The sequence below is a fragment of the Haemaphysalis longicornis genome, unplaced genomic scaffold (assembly GCF_048455015.1).
Source record: "Haemaphysalis longicornis isolate Haplotype H1 unplaced genomic scaffold, Haemaphysalis longicornis Haplotype H1 scaffold_6, whole genome shotgun sequence".
NCBI lineage: Eukaryota > Metazoa > Arthropoda > Arachnida > Ixodida > Ixodidae > Haemaphysalis > Haemaphysalis longicornis.
In genome coordinates this window covers 62350278-62372268 of record NW_027526407.1, presented here as the reverse complement: position 1 = coordinate 62372268, position 21991 = coordinate 62350278, and the positions used below count along the sequence as shown (strand labels likewise).

General features: G+C 42.6%; 1 protein-coding gene across 1 annotated transcript in view; it reads left to right on the top strand.

The window, feature by feature from the left end:
* Positions 1–21991, top strand: part of LOC144141587 (uncharacterized) — a 66027-nt gene that overhangs the window by 18405 nt on the left and 25631 nt on the right. The window contains exons 6-12 of the mRNA XM_077673132.1: positions 6160–6261; positions 7214–7354; positions 10218–10349; positions 13955–14083; positions 16154–16282; positions 19474–19593; positions 21224–21343. Coding sequence (XP_077529258.1) covers positions 6160–6261; positions 7214–7354; positions 10218–10349; positions 13955–14083; positions 16154–16282; positions 19474–19593; positions 21224–21343 — 873 coding nt within the window. The remainder of the gene's footprint in view (positions 1–6159; positions 6262–7213; positions 7355–10217; positions 10350–13954; positions 14084–16153; positions 16283–19473; positions 19594–21223; positions 21344–21991) is intronic.

Genomic DNA, 21991 nt, shown 5'->3' with positions numbered 1-21991 from the left:
TCCAAGGAAATCGTGTGAACCTGCTACAAACGCTGGTAGGGCAACATAGGAATCTCGTCCTTTCAAGACGTATTTTACGCACTTTAGTAGTGTTTTTTTTTACTTTCCACCAGCAAGGGGATATCAGCGTAAATAAGATAGTTTCAACGCTGCACGATTGAATGTGGCCATCCAGAAGCAAATTGACTGAACAGACTTATTTCCTTCTACTAAAGCCTTTCTCTGTTCCATCGCCAACGCAGTGCAGGGCTGCTCGGGAGGGTGTCACTGACAATTGAACGTTACTGATGGTGTTTACGTACCCAAGAATATTTGGCCTGGGCTTTTCGCGCGCTCCATTTGTAGGACAGAGTTCAAATGACGCAGATTGGTTAAGCCGCTCAAATTATTATTAAAAACTCCAATTTTAGTGTCTGGCTTCATTGTTATTTTGGGGTAATGTTACGGTAATTTTTGTATGCGCGCAATATAAAAAACTGGGGGATAGTTACAGATATCTAATACTGTGAAGTATAAAGCTTAGTTGACCATTCCGGTGATCTGTTGAAATTTCGGCTGCAGCTTCTGGTTGACTGCTACCAAAACTTCCTGCTACGCCATTTCTGTCTGTCGACAGCGGTTAGAACAACTGGCTTTTCGAGGTTCTTTCGCCTCTTGCACAGTGGTGTATGTTCTCAGTATTTCCCGCCCGCTACTAGGGCCTTGAGACTGTGTCAGCATTGGCGATCCCGAATGAAGCTCTTATCCCACGTGGCAACGCATACACTGCGCGTACAGAACTTTGTACTAGCGGCGCCGCCGACATTTCCCTCTTTTTTCCCAGCACCACAACCACCCTTGACAACAACGCCCTTATGCGCTGCCTTTAAGTCCCTCTTCCTCTGCGTCCCCGTTGGCATTTCTCGTACCTCTGAACTCGCTGCACCCGCGTTTCTTAGAACCATTTTACTGCTTTGCTGTTTCCGTATCACGGCAAGTGCTCCGATTTTCTGTACTTGACAAGAGCACCTTGAAACGCACATGTGTACGTATTTCGCCTCAAAAGCAGCTGCTAGTTGGTGCTGCAACCATACGTACGAGCGACTTGTAACAGCGCACTTAACTTGCCAAATGCTGTACTGGCGAGAACAAATTGTTTTAAAATTATCCTAATCGTTTTCAATACAGAAATGACGGGACTGTAATTGTGGTTTGTTGTACAGTCGGCGGAATAGTTTAGTGTTCGGGAGCGGTGACTTTTTATGCTTCAGCGGCGTATGACGGAAGCCAAGTACCAGACAGGTCGAGTTGCAAACAGGTCGGAAGCCAAGTAGCAAACAGGCTCATGCTCTGCTAGGATGTTCCTTCCTAAGAGCGTCAAATGACTGCAAAATCGCCGCTCGAGCAGGCTAGTTAAAGACGTGGCCGACTTTACGTCCTTCGGCGGCATCAACACAACTTTCAGAAGCGATTGGTGAACAGGCGCAGTCCAGGAGAGCAATATTTATTCGGAGCAAGGCAAAATGCAATTGCACATCCGTGTCAACTCTGTTTCGTGTTAGTTGAAGGTGTTCATCTCAAAATGCAAATAACTGGCTAGTGATTTAACACAATGTCCCGCAAATAGCTGGCTATGGATATAACGCATTGTCCCGCAGAATGAGTCCTTAACATGCATAATTATTAATTTATTCATGTCTATTTCGCCGTGAATATTTAAGCCCGTTGCCCTAGCTGGCGGACGCAAGACAGAGTCGTATTTTAATCGAAGCGCACGCGCAACGGCAAGCAACAGGCAAGGATTGGTGGCAAGGCACGTCCCCTCATCAGGCCACGGCACCTGACGTTAGTGCTAATGCAGCCAACACCAAAGACGTGGATATCGCATGACACTGATTTTTTTGCCTAAAAGGGTCAAGGAATTGCACTGTCAAGAAATAGGGGCATAATTTTGTCGTCAGAGTACGGTGAGAATGGTATAAAACCGCGTTATATTTGGGAGGCTGCGTTGCGAATGATGAATTAGCTTAGGGACCGAACAGTGTGGACTAGCAGGGTATGCGAGGTTGGTTTCATCTGCCAAAAAATATTTGGTCACCTTCACAATTGAGATGCGAAGGTTTAGGAAACAGCCAAGCTGGTGGCCTTCGCTACCTTTAACCTGGCTTTTCTTAGGTCTGCCCCTTCCGCAAGAGAACGATTGGTAAGAAAGAAAGCTTTTTTCATGCATAGTGAGGTAAATGAAAGGCCGTAACCACCCCTTCTACAGTGCAAAATCCCAACTGCCGAAGTTAGAAGACAAAGTTCACTTCAGCTCAGCCAAAGTCCACAGCGAATACCCGCTCTACGAAACCAAAAGAAATGCAGGGCGCACCGAATGCGATGACAGGGCAACCGGATAACGCCAGTATCGTAGTGTGAGAAATCCAGGTTCGATTCTGACCACGAGAAGCGTTTTTTTTACTTTGCGTTCTTTAGCGTCTTTTTTACGTTTTTTTAGCTTTATCCTTTAGCTTACCCACCATGGTGGCTGAGTGGCAAAATGGAAAATAAGTGGCAGAATAGAAACTCTCTATGGAAAGTTTTGAAATCGCAATGTTTGTGTTTTTTAGAAAAGTACTCCTTCTGAACACCAGAAATAAACGCAAGAACTCAATAACATTTATGTAAAGCGTCTAGAGAAATAAAAGCTGACTCGAGCCGGCGGTGGAATTTTTTTCCAAATAACTTCACGTATCTCATTGCCTGTGCAGAAGAATCTATATACAAATCTCTTACTTCAAAAAGTTATGGCAACCGGACAGACCGACCCTATCTCTGGAAGAAGCCCCTGAAACTACTCCATAGGATGACACAATGGCTGGGCGAAAAATTAACTCGTGAATTGTCACTGCTTCCTCTCTTTCCCTAACATTTGGCCCAAAAATTTCAAGGTGTCTTGGAAACTACACCAATATTATCGGCAAAAAGCATGGTTTAGAATTTTTGCCTCTATTTCGTATTTTACGCCAGCTTCAAAGTACTTAAATTTCTTACTTCGCTGATAATTCAAACCCGTCAAAGTAATTTCACACTGGTTAAAAGATTCCGCACCGGTTCGCCGACAACTTTGGTACGTGGTTCGGTAGAACCGGGACTGAACCGAAATGAGAGGAATTCACCCTGACCCGACCGTAACCGAACCTGTATTGGGTTTGGGTTTTACACGCTGGTTCAAATACAGTTAAAACCAGATCTAACGAAGTCAGTGGGAATCATAAAATGTTTCGTTAAATCGAGAACTTGTGGAATCGGGACTGTCATTTTACAAGCAGTTGATTCCACAAATTCGATGTCTAAAGGGGCTTCGATGTTCATCCAAGGAGCTACAATGACATTGTGATTGCGGTGGCAGCGGCGCTCGCGTGCCGATAATTTAGAAATGCGCTGGGGGAAAAAGGAGTAACGAAATTACAATTTCGTATTTTCCCCATATTTTGGGGGTCTTGCGGCCTCGTAAAGCCGGTATTGTGCCAGCTTTTTCTGCAGGCCTCCTGCACCATGTATCTTTGGTGCCAAAGCAATTATAATAAAACGCTTGGGGAAAGGGGGGAACGAAACTACTTCCTGGCCAAAAGCCTGCGATCGTCGCCTGCATGCGCTTCGTTAGCATTGGGCGGGCTGACTTTTTGTAGCACGAAAGCGCGTTCAACACGTCCTCGGTTCCTTCGTGAACCCCAGAAAAGCGCCCGAGCAAGTCAATAGCGTCTATCCCCTCGCCTATAATGGATACAGGAGCGTGAGCTGTTTCTGGATTGTCAGCATCTTCGGACCCATTTCGTGCGCCAGAAATTATGTGTACGGTTTCTTCATGGCTCAAAACCTCCGCGGTGTCGGTGCTTGCTTATGCGCCGGCGCTCAGCAGGCAGACGGGGAAGTACAGATGTGCTGCCACCTCGTCAAGCCGACGAATCTGTGTCCAGGAACTGGGCGCGACTTCTTCTGCTTGTATTGAGTGCTTGTGGAACTCGAGAAAGACTTGTTTCAATCCGGAATGGTACTGAAGATATTTCGCTAGCAGGAGATCATAAAATAATTGAGGTGTGTCGGAACGTGCGGGGAATCCAGATTTGTTCCTTAGATCGGGAAATTTTTAAGAGTGGGTTTCGTTACATCGAGTTTTGGATCTTTCTAATGGCGTTATGTAGAATGGTCTCATTAATCTACTGGTCTTATTTCAAGAAAGAATATCTTTAAAGTAGTGCATTACATGGCATACAGGGGCCATGAGAATTGTATAACTTCAGCCCTGCTTCGTTGACAAATAGAAAAAATTCTTAGTAATAGATAATGTTTCAGCCAATGGGATTTGGAAATAACGTCGTTTCGAATTTCAATCCATATATAAAATGTCAAGGACCAAAAGATAACATGAAGTGCTGTAATTTCTTTTTTTTTTGCGATACTGCACCATCTAGTGGCTTTTCAAGCCTCGCCTAGTTTTATCTTCAGGTTGTAGCTGGCCCGCTTTATGTTCAACAAGAGCAGTACCGCTTGGGCTAGTCCTTGTGGCTGTAAATAATTAAGTTGGTTGGAGCTTTTTATTGGGCGTTTCGCTGTGCCCGCACCGTTCATGTGCACTCATGTGGGCTCCGGTGGGACTCGTTCTAGAACGCAAGCTCAGCATGGTTCAGTCAAAGAGGTGTTTGGTCTCCAGTTTGCCGCAGTAATGCTGAGGAAAGATGTATTAATCATTCGGGTAGCTCCGGCCTTTTCCATAAAGTTGAGAATGCAATTTTTTTACTTGCAATCAATTTGCTTTTCAAACTTAGGTAAAATCGACAAACTCTTCTCTAGGTTTCATGAATGCTCTGATTACCGTGTCGATTCGATAGCTGTGACATCATGACAAAAGCTGCGCGTAGACCAGGACGCGGAGAAGGAATTCGCAGATCCAGGGTTCATTTTAGTGATTTTTTTGTCTTCGTTCATGCGTTGTTTTTATGTCGGCAGGACCCACTAGCCGAAATTCAATCCTTAGTTGTCACAACTTCAACCCTAAGTTGTCACAATAATCCTCAATATAGCAAGGCCTTGGGGTTTTACAGGATCAGATCCCTCATTATTAACGGCATTATGTTACTTCCTGAGCGATTTTACTGCACCATAGTTGTCATAACAGCCACAAACAAAAATTTATTCGCAAATCAGCGCAGGAAAATTTGTAGACTACAGAAAGCTGCTCGACATGTAGGAGCCATGAGTTTCAGCTTTTCGGGGGCGAACGCCACATCGACAATGTACAGGTTTGAGTGTTTAAAACTGTGATTCAATCGTAGTGTGGAAGTTTATTATTTGACATTGAATGATGACAATACCTGTTTATATCCACGAACAGCTTTCCGAGAATAAAAAAGAACGTTATTTTTTTTTTGCTTTGAGACACCGTCAGAGAATTAACTAAGTTTATGAAAAAACTCTGTCACGTTATTTTGAAATTTTAAAGCTGAAATCAACGTACCTCAATTTATCTTGATTTATGGGGGATGAATTTCGTCAACTGCCTCGAATACTAAGTCAGCAGGAAGCGGTCGATCACGTACTCATTTTACGGAGATGTTTCATAGTTTAACAAACAGAACATCTTTGGGCCTTTACGTCATTCATACTATTATACATTTAAAAACAAAGAAGGTAAGAAAACCAACTCGTTCTTTGCTTACTAAGCTGGAGCTTCTCCCCTTGTCCCTTTAATTGACATCCCGCTCCTACGTTGCCTCCAAAACACAGGATTCTTCATACAGAGAACGTATTTCTCAAAGGATGCAGCATCCGATACGGCGGTAGAAAACCCTAAGTTTGTCACAAAAATTTCAGTATTTTATCGCATGAAAAAACGAAGGATCACGGATCACGGGAATTTCGTTCTATTCATGAGCCTTTGACGATTGTCGTGTTTGAGGAAATTCTGAAAGAAGAAGTAGCCAGAGAACAGCTTACTTCTCCATCCCGCTGTATTCATAGCGTTACTTATGATACAACTGAATGGTTAATATAGCAATTGGCGCTGGCGTAATCCCGCGGTTGAATTTCAAGAAGTAGTGTGCACTTCACCTTACGGCCAGTACAGGCACGGAAAAAAATGTCCCTGAAAGCAGACTAATGCACATTCTTTTTGTACTTCCTGTCAATTCAATCTAGCCATTCGACGTTATCATAGACATGGAAGAATTACAAAACTGCACTGAAAAATCTGCTCCTCAAGAAGCAGCTACGATTACATTGCCTTCTGACTGTGAAGTGGTAAGTCCACGCACACTTTTTTACGGCACAATAAATTTTGAGTTGCTTAATGGCATTTGACACGCACAACGCTTTGCCATTCGTAGTGTTCGCGATAACCAGAATATACCGTCGGCTGTCTTTGCACTGCCCTTTTTGGAAGAGTCATTCGTGAAAGAGTTTCTAAAAAAGCCTTGTTCTTTTGTTTGGCTTTGCTTTTACAATAAGGACATTTAATAATAAACATACGGTATGTACTCTATACGAAAAGTTGGTAGTTGCGGCAGCAGAGCTCAGTATTGTAAATAATTTGCAGCCTAAATTCTCACTAAAAAATCTGGAACAATGATAAAATTAATCAACTGAGTAAATGAACTCATTAGTAGTAAATAAATTACAAGTAAATTACAAATACTGAAGTATTGTGTTAAAACTACGCCCAAATTAACGTAACAAAGGGTTGGGGAAACGAAAGGCTTTAACGTACTGACAGGAACTCCTGCGTGCCGTACCTTAGTTCTGTTTTTATAGTCCTTCCAACGCGGTAATCTTACAGTGCCACTATCTAGGTCACATTCTAAGCACTGCCGCCAGTTACACGCCTCAGGTAATACGATCTCTACATTCTGCTGAATTTAAAATTCGTAATTGTTTTGTGGCGTTCTTAAATTTTCTATATTGCCCCCTACCCTTCCCATGATCACCTAAGAACTATAAACTGTGCTACTTTGTAACATATTGGATAATTCAGCTTAAGAAGGGTTGCGGGTTGCCTAATATGAAAAGTGGGTAGAAGTGCGAACTTCCTCTTACTTCCGTAAAGTCCTTCGTACATTTTAACTCTCGGCGCATATGGTTTCACACACACTGCAATCCACGGATTCTGGTATAGTATTTTACAACGACTGCCGTTAACTTCTTCGTCTAGATTAGTCAAACCAAAGAAAACTGAAATTTTCTTCGCATTTATAAGACATTCCAGACAGGGTGCGGACACACCTCAATATCTTCAGCTGAAAAAGGCGGCCAAGAAACTGGAAAGCGAGCGAATAGCGAATCAAAAACGGACGAATGCACAGGTTTTTCGAAATGCTTGGACCCTAACCGAACGGAGGTGAGATCAGTTTTCTGAATTTTGTAAGTATAGGTGTTTTAGGTTCCATGGATGAGAAATTATAGCTGCGATCAGCAGCGAAGCTGAGGTATGGAGGTGCAATAACATTTGCGCAGTGAACTTCTTCCTACCAGTGTTAGTTGTGATTGGAAATTAATCCTCTGGGAAACGTTCCAATCCCAGCAGCGTTACTTTGGTCGGGTTTTTTTCGCGACAACGAACCCATGCGTTGAGATTTTAAAACCGCATCTAGTAAATTTCGAAGTCTTTGCTTGAGCGTTTTTTTTCAACTGGTATATTTCCAGTAAATTGCAATTTCACTGTAATTCCCCGTATATTATCCGCGTTCATTGTTTGTTTCTACGCAAGGAAGCCCTCATAATATAAAATTTTATTTAGTTTCATAATATTTTATTACCCTAAATGTCCCCAAAGAAGTGCAACATAAGGGGTAGGGATAGAAAATAAATGTACACAAAAAATTCAATGGCATTCCACTCTGTGCAGAAAAGTGAACAGAGATGTTGTGCGTAAGGTTGGAGTTGTCGTAGCGGCTGTTTGAAATGCAATTTCTTTCTGAATAGTTTCTCTAAAACAACAGCCACAGCCATTTTCTAAAGTCATGCTTCTGCGTTGATGGCCGTGTATTGAGCGCAGACGGTTATTCTATGACGTTTACAACTTCTCTGTGAAGCGACTACTCATATCAATTAAATGGAACTCGCCGAAGTGATAGAGTTGCTTTCGCGGGTAATTGTCATATATTTTGTTTAAGAACACATCCGGTAGCACAAAAGTTAGAGCAGTTTCCTATTTTTACACTTCCTTGGTATATCGATATCCTTCTGTGCGCAACGCCCCATGTGAAAGAACCAGCTCACAAAAACCAAGCTTACGCCGGTCTCCTCAATAAGCTGTTTTTCGTCAAAATTAGAAGGCCCTACTACTTTCGCTAACTTTTTAACACTAAAGGGTTTTGTTCCCGGATACACAAAATATTTCAGTGTCGTCATATCCATCACGAAAATGACGGCAGTGCAACGGAGCAAGCGGCCTGTAAAGGGTGCACCCTTGCACACAACTTCTCCTTGCGTAGAAGCAACATTTAGCACAAAAGGAGTACGTTATACCAGAGTCCTTCAATGCTTTGAAGGTATCTGGTTATACTTAGGGTTGTTCATTTTTCAGGTTTGATATTTTAACACGAAAGTGTTTAATAGCAGCATACACTCACGATTTTGCTGACGTCATATCCGTCACGGAAGTGACGCCAGTACACCTTTGCCAAAGTGATCCGCCAGAAGCAACGTCGCTCGCCAAGCACATCTACAAGACAGCCGCCGACCCGCAAATCATGCTCAGCTTCTGATTTCGCCGCACATTTCACTTCCGTGCTTTACCTATTCCTATGACAGAAAAATCAAGCACAGCTTTTTAATTTTTTTGATGCGCTGAAGGTGTGGAGCAAATTCGAGTGGCCTCCACAAGATGGCCTTAGGCTCGCATGCGATTCCTGTCCACATCGCTCTTTTGTCGGAAACGTTCTGCCGGATCTTAGACACAGATAGCTTGGCTGCAAATGCCGTGCATTAACTTGACAAATGAGGTGTGATGCATATCTATAAAGGTATATTGATCGGTGATTGCTTCAGTCTGTCCAGGGATGCCACTCTAGTATTTTGTGGCTTGAAACAGAGATGCAGCACAGCTAACGCTAATGAATGTTGACGGACAACTTGAAAGATATGACCCCTCTATAGGATCTCCGCAGCGAAGGGGGAGGCAGATGTCGGGCTCTATTGCAAGTGGGCTGTGAAAAGGTTCATGAAGCATGCAAGAGATAGCATTGCGATGACAAAGGGACAGGTGAAATGCCTATTTCTGCTTTCATTACCGACATGCGAATTTTTGTGGATATCAGGAATAAATGAATTGAGTGGCGCGGTTCTGAAGTGATTCAGGAGCAGTGATAGGGAATACGTGATGGAGGCTTCATATTGACGACGTATATATGAGCTTGTCCCTACATTTCATGTAGAAATAATGTAAATGCACCATAAACTTCTAGAATAACGTCTCTTTATTATGTTACACTGTAACCAAACTAAGCTGTAATAAATGCCTACAGAGCGTACAGCCTTACACAAAGCCTGCAGAGCCTTATACAAAACCTTTGTTGTGAAAAAGTTATTGTATTCTAGAAAATAATAAATTTTTCGCTACAACATACTAACGTGCAGTTTAGCAATTTTTCTCGCTCCATGTCAGAAAAAACAGCTAATTTGTTCGCTAGTATTTTATGTAGCGCTGAAAGATTTCACGGCTACATGACTACAGGATTACGTGATATCCAATCCTCACTAATGTTACTCCTTGTGCTGTCATTTCACCATTTATATTTTGTTTTGAGACCGGTATACGTTATGGGGCGTCTCTTTATGCGTATGCTTTGAACAACAGCATGTCTCTGTAAATGGAGACATAAAAAGCCGCGAGAGGTTAGCTAATACAGTCTGGGGCGGTAATACCACCATTTTGCTCACAAGCTAGCTTGTGTAACTGTGGCAGTAAAGCTTTGGAAATGGTATTTGAGGCCGTTGTTGATGTTTGCAGACACCTAAAAAAATCACGTGAGAGTTTGCCAGATTTCACGCCTTGGTTAAAAAGTGCGCAAAACTGTATTCATACCGCTTGTTAAACTGCTTTTTAGCAGAATCTAAAAAAAGACCAAAAACAAAACCACTTAAACTTTTTTTATTTTAGTGAAATTTCTTCCAGCAAACTATTAGGGTGGTAAAAAACGAAAAAGCGTATTGTTACTGCCGAATGGAAACGATTGTTGTTACCGCTTATGTTGGAACAGGAGCAAAATGAAGACCACCTGGTGTTGCTCTTGGATTCTCAAAGATGGTTCCAAAAACAGCTCCTGAAGTATTATAATAAAAATCTCAAAGGTTGCTATGAGCCTACAGAAAAAGATGACGCCTATTTTCAGGTGAGTGGACTTTAGCTTCGTGCGAGTGCGCGAAAGCCGTCGCCCTAATGGTGACTGTCGAAAATTGCAGAACTTTCAATTTGACGCTACGAGGAAATCTAAAATAATCTGGTCAGAACCCCTACGACTGTCCGGCAATCGGCAAAACTACTTTCCTTTCTTCTGGGGCCCTATTCTCGACTGCATAAGTTCATAGTTAATTCGTCATGTCTTTTGCGTAAGCACAGCGTAAGCAATCGGTGTCATGATGCCCGTATAGGTATGACGGCATGCAGTGTAATTTGACGCTTCACTCATAAAGATCACAACCAATGTTTGAAATGTTGAACATAAAAGATGTAAAAGCGCTTGGCATGTATTTTAAAAATTACGATGGCAGCTGCGGCTGGCAAGGGAGACCCATTTCTTACGATTAAAATTTGCGTTAACACCAGAAGGCGATCAAGTAAAGTTGATGCAAAACCGAGCGAAAGGCGGATAATAATAACAATAATAAAAATAATAATAGTTATATAAGCAATAATAATCATATAATAATAATCGTTGTTTAATATCAAGGAGTACATACAGAAGCAAAATGGGGCCGCCAAAGCCTACAGGTGGGCTTGTGCGGCGTCGCCCGGCAGCAACGGCCTTCACTTCTGTAAAAAACACTCATTCACAGTGGTAACTGAATAGAAAGGTAAAAAAAGGCAAGCAAACACAAAAAGAGAAGAAAAAATGAGAAAGAAAAATTAAACGGAGGAAAGAAAAAAGGAAAGCACGCAACCGAAAAACCGAAGAGAGGAAGACAAATAGACAAACAAAAATACAATATATTAACATGGGTTTCAGCTACATGGGTGGCATTTTCCTTATCACAAGAAAACAAAGAACAAAGAAATAGCTACCAATCACCCATACACATACATACTTCAGCATGTTTCTAATGCCAGCATAGCAGCACGCAAGTATCGCAGCCATTCCGTAATGGGTACGGACCCTTGGCGTCATATATGGAGGTATGTGCCACAGAGGTATAGGTTTAACATTGGGAGTTCGGTAATCCGTACACCAGAAATATTTTAGCACGACGATTTGCTTAAACAATGTATCGAATGACGGTAATCCACTTGCCTTATGGGATGTTGACCAAAAGAACACCACACAATCTTTTTTACCGTACCTATTTTTCAATTGCTTTTAATAACATTGTATAGCTTCAGTGAACTGTTGAGCTCTCTGCTTCAATGTATGCTTTGTTTCGTTATAACTTCCCCGCCTGCACCACCGCCACGCTATCGTCTCCAGCTATGTTATAATTTTATGTTGGAATTACAGAAAAAGACGGCCGTGAACATCGGTTGTATGGCGTGGTAATGGCAGTGAAAGGCTGCGCCTGATAACGGGGGAGCGTGGGGATGCCGTGATTTCACTCATTCGTCAAGCTCCACCTCAATAAGCACAGTAATGCATAACACAGTCAGTGTTCTTTGTTATTTTTCTCTTGAATTCAGTGGTGTGACCCACCAGCTTACTAGGAGTCCAGAAAGTCCTCTTATGTTACTGCCATTTGAAAAAAATATTCGCTATTTCATTGCAAATCATAACAACAAAATACCGGACGTTATTTCTATGAGCCATTCTCGCTGACTTGGAAACAGTTAAATTAATTATTTCTTTCGCTAGAAAATACTTTTATACCGCAAGCCCTGCGAAACTGTGCCTGTTTATATTTCACAGAGGCTTCACTGCACCGAAGGTATGTAAAATTACTTGCCATTATTTGAGTAGCTTCGTTCGCTCGTGCCCTATTTCAAAGGGACAATATCCGCAGTTTTCAAGCTGTTACGCAAAACCCCGTCATTTTTACCCAAGCTGAAGTTGCCAATGTGTGACCTAGGCATTCCTGCCAGCGGTTTATATTACGTCATGTCTTAGATAAACGCAGAGAGGGCGTGGCACACAAGCCAAATTGTGTTTGAATATCAGAGAGGCCTAAGCTACCATCTCCGCTGCATTTCGTCTAGTTTTCAAGCAAAGCTTTGTATCTCTAGCAGCCAATGGTTCAGTTGTGGCATGCGCCACAAGAATCTACCAGCACGTCTGGGGAGAGGGAGGGCGCTTTTTAGAGGCGACCATGGAGTAAGCGGAGGAGCACCCATGAGATTTGGGTTACCCTGCACCTCCTGGGTAACCCGAACCCGATGGAATTAAGTGGTCGTACGGCAATGACACCTTAAGGAATGGTTTGGAGGGTCTGAAAACAAAATGTAGAGACCACATACAGACTTCTGGCCGCTACAAGAACGCTATCTTTCGCGCACTGCTTCCCACGAATGGGACTCAGTTTCCTAAATTGATGGATAACCATTCGGTTCTAGTTAAGAGGTATTACAAAAGGCGGAAGGAGCACCTGGTCCTGATAAATAGCGATCATAAAAGTTCCCTCAGCTTTCTACAATTCTCAAACTTGCTAAACTAGCTAGGTTAAATCGGTATAAATAGGAATCACTAAGCTCACATGTCGAATTGTTTCGGTGTCTACGCTTGTGTCGCGTGGTGGTGTAGCCCCGAGCTAGCACATCAGGATGACTAGGTTTTGCTGTATCACCCTTCAAAAGACGCCCCTATCCGCCTTCTTTCCGTCGACGTAAGGTCGGGCTACAGCAGCGGCGTCCTCCACACTGGCCGGGCCGTTGCCTATGCTGCCACGTTTAGGAATCCACCCCCGCGAATCCCAGATAACGGCAGGCAGAATCTCTGGTTTCACTCTTTGTAGAGCCACGTTTGTTAAAGTGACGTCGCACGGGCAATTGTTGTGGTTGTCGTTTACAGTTTTGCTTTCGAACCACGTTCACAGCGTGGATTGCAGCCAATTTTTCTCATTGCCTGCCAAGAATTCTGCGATTTTATTAGAGAAATATAGGGCAAACTTAAGAAATCGTGCCAGGAAACGTCACCAAACGTCAAATTGACAAAAACCCACAAAACCGGTTTGTCAACCACAAGAATTTCACCAAAGGTGAACGCCAATCGAAGAGACTTCCAGCGAATTTACAGTTCACGGTGCATTTAGTGCGTCGAGAATAGGGCACCTGAGAAGAATTTCTGCGATTTGCACCCCCAGTGTATTGTATTTTGTTGTTTTCTGATAAGCCAACAATATTTCGTAAACTTCATGAATTGTTTATCGCGCCAGCTTTTTTGTGGTGAGGTAATAAAGGCCCAACTAGTTCATGTCGTCTGCGGGGCGTAGGTGATCACTGGTGTGAAGATGACGATGTAGTTATTGTACTATTGGAACAATACATTACAACTTCTGGTGAAAACTAAATAATATTAAAGAGCTCACATTACTATGCCCAAGAAAGGATGAAATGTACAACTGTCCGAACTATAATTAACTCACTGAAATGATACGTGTGGCTCCTATTTCATGCGTAGTTTCATTCGCCTGCAACACATGGTGCGAATGCAGTTACTGTTCGCTTTCCGGCTGCCGAAGCGAAAGGACTCATTTCTCAGTCTAGTTACTAACACAGAAGTAATTTAATGTAGTTGAAGTGTAACTTGATGTTGGTTAATTGAAAATCAACCGTCTTTTTCCTGTTTTATGTCGACAGCACCACGTTGAGAGATGCCAGATGGTGCCGTCCACCCACCTCGATTGGTTCTTGAAAGCCTTATCAAAATATCGGGAGCTTCGGAACAAGCACCGCTTAGGATGCGACGAAACCTGCAGCAGCTTTATGGTAACACTTCTACATGTGTATAACATACGCGCTGTGTTTGGTGCAAGGAACGGGCGGATGCGGAAAAAAAGTTCATTGATTGATTGATTCATTTTATTTAGTTATTGATTGATTGGTTGGTTGGTTGGTGTATTGATTGATTGATTGATTTTTGAATACTTGTTTATTTGTTTGATTGATTGTTTGTTCATTTTATTGATTGATTGATTGATTGATTGATTGATTGATTGATTGATTGATTGATTGATTGATTGATTGATTGATTGATTGATTGATTGATTGATCGATCGATCGGTTTAACCCGCCCAAGCTACAGAGGCTATGGGACGCGGCGTAGTGGAGGGGTCTAGAATAATTTTGACCACCTGGGCACCCTTACCATGTGCCGAAGCCGAGATTAAGTTCTTGCGGCACAATGCAGAGTCGTTTTTAGTGAGCCGGCAAACGACTTCAGCAAAATCGGCCAGTACTAATGTCTCCCTTAATGTCAAGCGAGCGGGCCTTGCTGATGTGGTGAACACCCGCAATAACTGTGTGATATGGAAAGCATGTACAGCCACGATAGTGCCCCTACACATTCACAGAAGGAGCACCGCTAGGACAGTGCTGCTGTCCTCCTGTCAGGCTGCAGCTGTTGTCCCTGTGATTAGGACACAGGTGATTGTCCTTGTTAGAGTGCGGGGTCTGGTATGTACCATAACTATCAAATGAATGATATGCTTGAGATTTGTTCGCATTGATATAGACTTTATTTCAGTCGCGTTGAATGGCGCTCAGTGGAAAGAAAAATTAATGCTTGCACTTAATAAACGTGCTTATGGCTCCAAATTGCACCTTTAGTATTAGAACATACGTTTCGTAAACAGTCTCAATGGGCGTCTATTTTTAACGAGTGAACAAACCCGTCGCGGCGGCTCAGTGGCTAAGGCGTTGCGCTGCTGAGCACAGGGTAGCGGGTTCGATTCCCGGCTACGGCGGCCGCTTTTCTGATGGAGGCGACAAGCAAAAACGCCCATGTGTACCAGATTTCGCCGCACGTTAAAGATCTCCAGGTGGACAAAATTATTCCTCATCGCCTGAGCTGCGTCGGCGCGTTGAATACTACAACCAACAATTAACGAGTGAACCTCTCTCCTACATTTAAAAGCGTGGTTTCAGACCTCTGTATTTTCAAACTCGGTGTCAGAAATCCTACTGTGATGGGATTCTGAAGTGATATACAGAATTTTGTGGTTTTATAAAAAGAGAGGAATGACTTTAGGCTCGGACCACGGGCCCGCCACCGGTTTGTAATAATTCCACATAACTACCTCATTATCGAGCGAACGGGACAAATAACGTTTCCAGCTTCAATATGGCGATCCTCCTTTCTAATTAGAAGTTTTATAATGGCTCACTTGCTCACTGCTCTGAGATGATAATTTTCTACAATAGTGGGTTCCCCAGACACCAAACGCTTTAGAGTGTGCTCCAATTCGCCACGAACGCTCCGTGGTTATTCCTCACTTATTTTCCACAACGTTTTGTTTTTGGTACCTGAAACTTATCTAACCGTCGTTTTTTGTTCCCCCTTTTTTTCCTCCCTGGATGTTCATTATCTGTGTTACTGCATGATGTAAAAAAAGCTGGTTGCCTGGCGAATAATCCCTGAAGTGATCACCTACCCTATGACAAACGTTCGCCTCTCTCGAAGCGGCATATTCTTTCCTGGCGTGCATGATTTGACGAACGGTTGCGTACGTTCGTAAGTTACAATTGCGGTATCATGTCCAATTATTATATCTCGTGCTTTAAGACCACATTAAAAATAAATGAAACGTACCACATGGAATGAAATACTAAACACTGCGGGCATTGGATGTGCTTTTGTAATGGTGGAACATCTAGGATAGCACCACTTCTTTTCCGTCTATGTCACTCATACCTAACGAGTCTAAATTATTTGATCTCCCGGTACAATTCTGGATAACACCGCGTATTAAGGGCGAACATATGCACTTTAGAAGAAGCACACAATTTTTTGAGCGTTTCATTAGCATTCTATCTTGTTCTTTGTCCGCTTTTCACTAGGAGCATGCGAAACACTCCGAGGAGTTTTTGTCAGAAGTCAAGGCTTTGTCTACAAACGAAATGTTTAGATATTATCAAGAACATACCAAAGGCTGTCCAGGAAGTACCCGTGGTAAAAGCAGCACTGAGGTGAGCCGACTTCGTATTTAAAAACTGAAAAACTTATCAACCCTAAAGTTATTTTTTGAAAAACATTGGAAATCAGAGGTGAGGGCCCATTCACAATTTCATAGCTACCAACCACTGTAAAAGGCCTTGTTTAAATACCTGGATTGCCAGTGGTTATCGTGTTGTCGTCTAGACACAGTAAGTGGCCAATCATTTTTGTGACACTTATTTCTGGGGTTAAGAAAAGAAAACTGGAGCTCATGAACCAGATTAGCAAACGTTTTATTGGTACGAAAAAGGCACTGCTCATTTTATTATTTTGCTGCTTTAAGTGTGAATTGTTGTGCCGCTAATATTGTACCTTTTAATCCTCACTCTATACGAAAAGATTGAGCTCCGCGTAATTCTTTGTGCCTTACCTCTGATCTTGAAAGAGCCCGTATCCGTTTTTGCGGTACACTCTAGAAAGCAGGTAATACTAACTATTGCAATCGATTCCGTCTGTCTTAGTTTGGCGCAGAGGATTAGCGAAAGTCGCAAAACAAAGCTATCAGCTTCTCATGTAGCAGCACAACACACACACACACACACACACACAAACACACACACACACACACGCACGCGCACGCGCACGCACGCATAAATGCACACACGCACACACGCACATGCACAAATGCACACACGCACACACGCACACGCACAAATGCACACACGCACGCACAAGTGCACATACGCACGCACGCAAGCACGCAAAAATGCACACGCACGCACGCATGCACAAATGCACACACACACACAGGCACAAACACGTGTGCATGGACACGCACGCACGCTTCCTCAAGAATTATGACAAGCAAATATAGAAGCGTATGCTCGCGCCCGCGCGCAATGGAAAGACCGGGGCGGGTAAGATATCGAATATATAATTTAAAGTGTCATTGTAATTGGGGATGCCACAGATCTGTAGATATTTATTGCCAGCTTTTAGTTAATATTTATTTATGAAAATTCAGGAGACACTTTTCTCTTTTGATGGGCTTGAGTCGCCTAATTTTCTTTTCACGTCCTTCGTACCACGTCTAGCTACCGTACGGCAGTTCTTTTGTGTCTACGTACTCCTATTTAGTGCGGAACCTAGTGCACTATTACGCACTCCAGCATGCATAATTTTATATTGAAACCTAACTGAATTTCTTTCCCGATGTACGCTAGAATATTTGAATATGATCACCGATTTTAGGATTACAGAAAGCTTTCGTACAAAGAGAAATGTGGCTGTGGAGGTTGCACGTTTATCGCATGTTGATTTTGATAGCTTTCTCATGTGTCGAGACGTTATGGAAAGGCTGCAGCACTCAGCAAGTCTTTTCAGCTAAGTCATTTTTTTGTGAAGGCAGCCTGGTATACGTCTCCTATATTTTCAGCCGTGTCCTGTGCGCTGATAAAAATTTGCGCTCATAAAAACGCGTTGCCCCTGCCTAATGGAGCATGCAGCAGACAGGCATATTGCGTACCTGTGAGTTTACTTGCTCTGACACAGATGCGCGATCTTGCAGAAATCTCAAATTAATACTTGTGTGTGCACATTAAAGCTTCTGAGCAGTCGAAAGATGATATCATGCTTTCATAGCAACTATGAATGCTTTGCAGGGCTGGCGTATGAGACTGGAGATGTGCATTTAATTGTTTACATTTCTGATGACGATAGTCTTTGTTGGGCCAATTACACCACAAAGGTTTCGCCTGCCTGCCTGTGTACGTCCGTCTGCCTGTCTGTGTCCCCCAATCTGTATGGCTGTGACTCCGTCCGTCACTCGATTCAGACACCTGGGCAAAAGATTAAAAACTTTAAAACCAAAACCTTACACATCTGAACAAATACCACACAAAAACAGGGAAAAAACAGGTAACCCGGACGGACGAAAAGGGTATATCGAATAAATATTTCCTAAACACAAAATCTCAGGCCGCACTTTTTCTCTTGTCAACATTGTTCAGCAAAATAAAGCTTCAGACAAACTTGGCGCAAAAACATAACTGTTATTTTATAGGTAGTGCTCTTTTTATGAAAAATAGATTCGGGTTTGGTATTTTCGAGAGCAAATAAGAATCACCAGTTTAAAAGTACATTTCGACCCCGAAATACAAAAAGAGCGCGTGGCTGAACCTAAATGTCGCCGCGGCACTCCAAGTTCAGCCGTAAGAAAGTTCTCCGATAGAATAGATGGAGTGGCAGAAGCGAGACTCGGGAAACCTGGATTAATTTGAGCAAACCTCCACCGTGATTATCACAGGAGCAGCGAGTCGCGGGGAAGATCTAGAGTGGTGAGCGGGAAATCGAAGCGAGTCGTTTACATCTTTCGATGATTTTGGAGCTAAATGGCCCCTACACGACCCTTTATTTTATCTGTATACAGACTTGGTTTGCCGGTGTATTTTACATGGCATATTTTCGTAGTCCTCAGTTTCTAGTTTTTCTTGTTAATCTGTTCGCGTAGTAGTTTTTCTTGCATTAGCTGCAATACGTAAATAACGTGATCATTCATCGGAAAAATGAAATGAAGAAATAAAAAAATGTGATGGCCTTCTCAATTCAGCCTGCCTTGCGCTGCCAATTCTGGGGACGCAGGCTGGAAGCGTATTTGCTGCTGTTTGCCTAATTCTTTGCTTAGACCACGACTTAAAGCAGCTTCAAAAAAAGTAATGCCTTATGTAATGGCCTGTGATAACTATGCGCGGATACGATTGGAGTCGTAGATAGAAATTTAACATTTAAGTTTCAAGTTATGACCTCGGATCCTAATCAGCGAGGCGAGCAGCTCGCTATTACGAAACCGAAGCTTCATACTATGGTATGGTCACGTAGACGGTAGATTGTCACTACCTATAGAAGCGTCCTCGCCTCCTTATAAGTCAGAAAGGAAGGCAATTACTCTAGCCAGGAAAGAAAAGTAATGACGTGATGCGTACGATTTGTTTTGAAATGTCAGAAATTTCTCAATGATCCGTGACAAGGGTTGACTAGCTGTCGGTGCTTGTATTTGGGCTCATACTTTGTTTGCTTTGGATCGTATTTATATGTCGAATAATATTGACAAATTTTCATGTGATTCAAGCTTCAGTACACGGAATGCTTGCAATGATCAACTGGACATTATGAACTTTCACTAAACTTCTCTTCCCATATTTTTTCCTATGTTTTAAATGTGAAGAATCGCTCTAGCAGTGAGCCAATGGAGCTCGAAGAGGAAGCAAAGAAACATGAAAAACCTTCTTCCGCGAAGCCTGAAGAACTGTCAGAATATCACCAGTGCAAGCAGACAAATACACAGGTCGGTAGCAAACTTGCGTCATTTGAAAAACACGAAGCTCGCAAAAATGTGTATAACTCCCGGGTGCCAATTATTACATTTTGGAAACGCATTTTCCAGGGCTGATCTCCGCACATACATCCCTAGAATAGTTTGCATTACAGCGCTAGACGGTGACGCACAGCGTCTTCAAATGAAGTACTTTCAATAAAATGGCTTAATGCCTTTACGAAACCCCTTGTAACGTACCGCGCCATGCGTTAAAAACAAAAGAGTAGTCGAATTTCGGCGCGGTGGGACAAAACATTGTTTTTGGTATAAGATTTGAGCACTACCCTACACCCGTTGCGGGGGGCTCAGTGGCTAAGGCGTTGCGCTGCTGAGCACGAGGACGCGGGTTCGATTCCCGGCCGCGGCAGTCGCTTGTGTGATGGGGGCGAAAAGCAAAAACGCGCCAGTGTACGAGATTTCGGTGCACGTTAAAGATCCCTAGGTGGTCAAAATTAATCATGAGCCCTCCACTACGGCGCTCTTCATCACCTGTGAAGCATTTGCGTGTTAAACTCTACAATCAATCGATCAAGCACTACCGTAGAAGCATCCCCAACTGCAAGAATCATCTTGCAAAGCACTACCATACAAAGGAGAATTATCTACTACAACTTGGTGCTATAAAATGGCAACTTGTATCCCTAGTTCTTGCCAGACGAACCAAGACGATGATGACAGTGACATTTTTTTCACAAACCAGGCCTTCAGCAGGACTTCAACCTACCAGGGAGCACTGTTAATTAGCTCCCCTTTTTGATAGGCTATATTATAACCAATCCATACATGATGAAAAGTTGACATTGTGGTGGAGACTAAGCTATGTTACTTATTAGAAAAAATCTAATAAGTGGTTGGGGGCTAAGTGAGGTAGCATAACGTTGCATTTTGTGTTGTATAAGGTTCGTTTGTGGGAACGGAAAGGGAATATAAAACCATGTACCATCAACACTCCCTGTAAGGCTATGCCAGGTGTTGGACTTTATTCGATTAAATTTTGCATTCTTACAAAAATTGGCAGGAATCGCGACCTCCCAGGCAAAGAACTAGGAGTTAACTATCTAAAGCCCCAGTGTGCCTGGTCGGACTGACCAACTTTTAAGATGGCGAAAACCCTTTTTTTTTGTTTTTGTTTTCTACAGAATCTTGTATTTTACAGAACGTCATGGCCAAAAAACCCGTTTCAAACACATTACCTTCACTTTCTTAATGTTGACTTCAAGCTGCTAATACTACAAACGGAGAGTTATAAATGTAATGATCAGTGTTTTATAGCGATTTTTCAGGAATGATTCTGTTGCATTTGCTTCGTACTTCATGGCCTCTTGCTGATGTTTTATGAAACATAGAATGATATTCCTTTCGTGAAATTAAGGGTTAGGTTGACAACGAATGACGTTAATAACGAATTGGTCGATACAAAACACGGAATATCTGGAATTTCTTAACATAAGTTACGAAAGTGACGCAAAAGACAGAAACAGAATAAAAACGAGTATGTTGTCGCATGCTAAGACGCCATAACGTTGTAGGAATGTTGCTAGTGAAAACGCATTTCGGTATCTTCTTGCCCTTCAACAACTACAATTTCTTCGCCTCGCAGGAGCATCTCGAACCCTTGCCTCACTCCCCAGAGGCTGATATTGGAGTGAAAACTAAGCCGCCAGCCGAAGTGATAAAATGCAAATTCTGCTCTGAAGGATGGAACTATCAAGAGATAGAAGTAAGGATTTGTATTAGGTTGCTATTTTTTAAGATCAACTTACACAAATATAAAAAATGCAGCATTCGTCTGTTTATGCTAAAAGAGCAATACAAATAACGATAAATATGGTGTACTAAGTAAATTAGGATATTTTAGTATAACTTTAATGTGCGTGTGGCGAGTGATTTTCTCGAACAAGAGTGACCTCCATTGTGCAATAAAAATTAGCCTTCAGCAAGGATGCAAGGAATGCTCAATAGATGCAAAAATATGCTGTTTCACTTCTCTGATCAACCAGCTCAAATTGGCATCATGCTCTACTCCTCACGCAACTGTGGAAAATAAGATTATCTTGAGTCAACGATGAGAAAAATCTGCAATTCAACTTTCGGATACTTTGTATATTTTCAGCAAAAAAGCTTTTTTTCTTAATTGTTCAATCTGTCTTCGAAACGCCGTGTTTAGGCAGCAGAAGTTTTCTTTTAACGCAAAAACGTATCAGAATAAACACTTCCCCGCAGGGGGCACCTTGACAGTCAAGGTGTTATGGTGGGCAGCGCAACCATTGTACCAAGCTCCGCAGGGGACCAACACCACTGGGCATTTAGTGTTTAGGAACACCGCGGACCTTAGCATGTGTGGGTCGGACAAACCGACACCACGGCT